This window comes from Stylophora pistillata, chromosome 5, assembly GCF_964205215.1.
Source record: "Stylophora pistillata chromosome 5, jaStyPist1.2, whole genome shotgun sequence".
NCBI lineage: Eukaryota > Metazoa > Cnidaria > Anthozoa > Scleractinia > Pocilloporidae > Stylophora > Stylophora pistillata.
In genome coordinates, this window is record NC_142523.1 from 18,600,716 (window position 1) to 18,605,715 (window position 5,000).

The 5,000-nt window shown below is 39.0% G+C and overlaps 1 protein-coding gene across 1 annotated transcript in view; it reads right to left on the reverse strand.

Moving 5' to 3' along the window:
• The window catches only part of LOC148730654 (uncharacterized), a 1,739-nt gene extending 711 nt beyond the window's left edge, over window positions 1-1,028 (reverse strand). The window contains exon 1 of the mRNA XM_088762257.1: window positions 1-1,028. This exon is cut by the window's left edge and continues 711 nt beyond it. Coding sequence (XP_088618383.1) covers window positions 313-705 — 393 coding nt within the window. The 5' untranslated portion in view covers window positions 706-1,028 and the 3' untranslated portion in view covers window positions 1-312.
• Window positions 1,029-5,000: the final 3,972 nt, after the last annotated feature.

Here is a 5,000-nt window from a genome sequence, read left to right on the forward strand (position 1 = left end):
ATTTTTCCTACTGGCTGGTTTAATTTTATTCAAAATGCTTCCCCTCATCGCAGCTTCCTAAGGTCACGGTTTCTACAAACGTATTTCTAGTGTAACATAACCATGGGCTCACATATTATACCCAAAAAGGTGCAGATTAAGTGAATTATGATTACATTTTAGCAAGGAAAACTTGACATTCATTAACAATACTCATAACTTCAGTTACAGGACCGCCATCCGTTTATGCAAATAAGTACACCTCACACTTGTTAAGCTGGAAAAAATCCTAACTTTTTAAAAGCCAAATTTAATAGCACTTTTGATAAAAATTCACACTCCCCTTTTCACAGCAACCTCTTCGAAAATTTCGTTGACGATGGCCTTCGCTTCCGGGTTGCCAAATCTGCACACGTTTCGAAGCACCATCGCCAAACTTTTCCAGTTCCTTTCGCACATGTAATGCACGTCCTTGATAACGTGACTGCTTTGCTGCTTCATCAACAGCACCTTTTCTGGTGTATCCGAATCTTCCTTTTCGATGATCTTCTCTAGATTTGGGGAAACATTCTTGTTTTCAGTTCTCTGCGAGTTTCCACTGTTTGGGGGTGTCATGACCACAGATGACGACGTCTTGTTCATTGGCATGGTTGGCTTTTCCAAGCGCAGTAAGGCATGTGGTTGTTCTTTGTTTGCTTGGCTTTTGTTTTCTTCGTCAACAGACATGTTACGAGGATCTACTGTGTCCAGCAAATCTCTCAGCTGCGAAATGAACTCAGAGCTTTCCGAAGGAGAAAAGCGAAGCAGAGTGGTTATCAACCCAAACAAGGAACAGAAAATTTCTATTGCATTTGAAGACTTATTGTTAGAGCAGTGGCGGCCATCTTGCAGCCGAATGTAGGCACTGTCGATTCTTTGAAAATTGCCTGGAAAACTGGCAACAATAGGCGATTGCTAAATATATTGTGTCGGCGTTGATCCACAAACTTTGGTACTAAGAATCTACCAACTCAATTGTGGACTTAATTCAGGGCTGATGACCCGATTGAAGGGCGAGAAACCTTCCTCGGTACCATCTCTACTGTTACTGAATCACGCGTTTGTAATATGAACGTGCAAAGAACGGATTGGCGGCCAAATACCATGACATTTGAATATTAATTAAAATTGTCACATTATCCAGATGCTAACTCGAGGGTGTTGATAGCTCGAGCTAGTCGGCCCACGACATATTTAATGAGATTAAATACTCGAAAGAGACGAGTCCAGCAGGCATAATACTTGCAGTGCAAAGCACTTGTGTCTTCTCATGCTTTTCGAATTGGACTTTTACCCGCTGGTCAGTGACTGAAGGAGATCGTGGGCGCAATCGCCCTGAGCCACCCCTGCTCAAAAGGTGGACGATAGGGACGAGAGAATTCCCAGTTGAGTGGACTCGGGAGACCTTTCTCCACTCCCCACCAGACCAGACTTCGCCAACAGGTCGAAGATGGCCGAGTTCTTTGGTGGGGCGCTTGTGACTTGTTTGCATCTCTTCAGCTAGTTTAGCTTACGTTTTCCCGAAATTGTATTATCATTCACAAGTGCTGTTAAACTTTGAATCAATTTGTGTCATCTTGAAAAATTTTATCTAGCAAATGTCTGATGACAAGGCGTATTTGAATTTAGCTGTCTTGGATATAGTCAGTGCTATAGACAGATTTAGGGGATCTGGAGATCCATGTTTAGATTTCCAACCAATAGTTTTCATGTTGGATTTTCTGCAAAGAATAGCTGTTAGTCTTGACGTGGATGAACTAGTCTCAGAATTGATTAGACATGCTTACAGGATGTTGGTAGAAATCGATCAAAGAAACCATATTAACTGTGCATATCAAGCTCCACTGCATAATAGAGGGACACGAGGGAGACCTTCCTACGAAATCAGCGAGGAACAGCTTCATTTTTTACTTCAGCAAGGGTTTAAAGTATGTGACATTAGTAAAATTCTTGGGGTGAGTGTCAGGACGGTTGAGAGGAGAATGTCAACATTTGGGTTGAGTGTATCAGGTAAATAGTAACATGGATTTTTTATTTTAATGAGAAAATGAACCACTAGAAGGACAATTTTGTATAACCGTGAAATGATAATAATTAGTCCTGGATTGATGCTATAAAAAAGCATTGTTTGATCCTGCAAATACTTATGTATTGCCCACCGGTGGTTACAAAAATTTTTTATTTCACTTTCTGGGAATACCTTAAGGTAGTTGTTGCACCAAACAGTTGTGATTAGATTTGCAAATTAAAATTCTCTCCTCCACTCAACTGGGAATTCAGGGGTGGCTCAGGGCGATTGCGCCCAGGATCTCCTTCAGTCACTGACGAGCGGGTAAAAGTCTAATTCGAAAAGTTGAATACCGAACGCGAAAACTTGCAAGTACAGTGCCCAAAGTCGGAGGTCAGAAGCCAAAACTTAAAGGACAAATGCTAAATGTTGGATGCGAAAACATGACTGTGGACACCACTGAACTTGAGGGTCGAATTCGAAAACTACACTGTTGCCTCTAAAAAGTTGAATGTGGACAGCGATAACTTAGGTGCATAAACAAAAGTTGAATGTTGAATGCAAAAAGTTGAATCGGCACTCGAATGACAAACGCAAAATGTAAAAAATATTGTGGAAAGTACAATGTAAAATAGAACATTGAAATTTGGCGGAAATGGAACGCCATAAATTACAACTTTTGTAAAAAAAGAACTTGTCACCCGGGCTGACATTCCCGCGAAACGATTCCGGTACATACATTTCTTACCCGTCATGGCATATTGTGTGGATGAAACCCCCAAAAAAATCGTTGGAAGCAAATTAATTTGTTTCCTCTGTGGATGCACACTAACTAAAGAAAGAGTTCGTATTTTTGGCACAAGTTCTGTGGACGTTCAAGGCCTAATCAAAGCTGCCATTGATGTGGACGTGACTATTTTTTCGTCAAGTGAAATATTCATTTGCATTGCAAACTGTTACAAACGTTTAATTCGCTTCGAAAAAATTTCGAATAACCTCTGTAATTTACAAAAAGTAATGAAGAAAGACTACGAGAACGGGGGATCCGGCGTAAGAACTAAACGGTTACGAAAGGAAACGACGACATGGCTAGCAGATCAAATGGACCCAAGCACATCTAGCATCTCGCTTCCAAAATTAGCTCCAAGCGTTGGAACCAGTGCTGCGAAGTCGCTGAAGTTCCCAGCTCCTACCACTTGTACTTCTTATTTTGCTCCAGCTGACGCTGTTGATGGATTAGCTGACAAGTCACCCGAAAATTTTAGTTTCTTCGCTTCTCCTCCACCTCCGTCTCTTTTTTTAACATCAACTCCTGTTGCAAAGGATAATGCACCTTTTAGAAGTAGCAACGCCGCTACATTTACTTCAGTGGATGTAACCATCAATGTATGAATGGCCAGAATACGTACTATTTTCATAATTATGAGATTTGAAATCAATTTATTGAATATCAAGCACTTTGTACTTATAGTTGTTTAGTTCACATCAAACATTGCTCTGCAGTTTGTGCATGACTGTACAGTGCCATACAGGAAAATATTCAAAGCTGTTATTGGAGTTTTTTTTTTTTTGAATTATATTATCTATGCAAAAACCTGTGATTTAAACAATGGGATATATTAAACATGAGATATTATAATACGATAGAAGAAAACAATCTAAAACAAAAATAGACCCCTTTCATACATGGCTGCCGATTAAAAATTCTTTTATATGCGTTTAAATTAGCCTTACTAACCTCGTTTGAGAGTTAAAGTTCTTTTGAATTATTAATTTAAAAAAGGAGGTTAGTAGGTACAACAGCTGCCACGGACGGGCAAAACTCTTAAGATTGAATGGATTGAAACTAGGGTTCTGAAAACTGTTCAGCCTAACAGGTTTTCAAAATTTAACTTTCAAAAATAATGCTCAGGGGGCATATTTGTCTGATTTTGTAATACATGATTTCTTTGCTTACTTCAAGTTCCATAGTGATTGAGGGTGAGTACTCAGAAAAATAAAACAATGAATTGGAATACCATGAGACAGCCCCTTCGGTAATAGTCTCCTTTGAAAGTTGTTGTTAGTTCATAAATTCAAAAGTTGTGGATGGATTCACTATGTAATTACAAGTCCATACTGCTAAGAACATGTATTCTCAAGTAGGCCAGGGAGCGGGAGTGCTCAGGGGAAGCAATAATATTATATTTACCCTCCCAAATAAAGGAATTACATTGTATAAATATACTGCATACTTGAAATCCTCTGTAGTTTAAATGAAAGATACTTTGTATCTGTCTAAAATTCCCCCTGCATAACATGTACCCCCTTATCCCTGGCTGCCTTTGATCATTGGTGTTTATAGTTGTTACTCCATAGGTCATGTCACTGAAAAATTACTCTCAGTGTCGACTAAACTTTATTGCAGAAATATCTGTTTCTAGACATATCAATGTAGTTTTTTTCTACATAAAGAACGTGTCTCTGTAAGAATCAAAGATCTTGGGAAATGAAAATTTCCAACCCTCCTTCAAATTTCCCATGCAGTTAGGCACTCAGGGGGGATACACAAAAATGCCCTTTTTAAAGGTTGCAGCACTCTTGTTTCCATGGTAACAACAGCTGCTTGTTCGAGGCCTGGTGCCTCATTTTCATACAAAAACCTCGCAAAAAAAGTGTACAATGTTTATTTCTCTATCTCAAGCTAAATACAACATTACAGATTGGTACTTCTAGCATACATACTGACATCAGTTGTCTTTACTTTGATGCATTCAATTTTCCCTTAGTGAATGTGAACACACCAATAGATTACTTGTCTTGGTACAGTTTCGGTCATTTTTGCTGTAGGGTAAAATAGGGAAAACGTTTGTCTAAGTTTCTCCAAAAGAACACTGATTATGGAACTGAAACTACGTACTTAGTTGGTTCTAATATTCTAGTTTTTAAATATGTAAAAATCTCTGCGGGCCAGCCTCTAATTTTCATAGTGGTA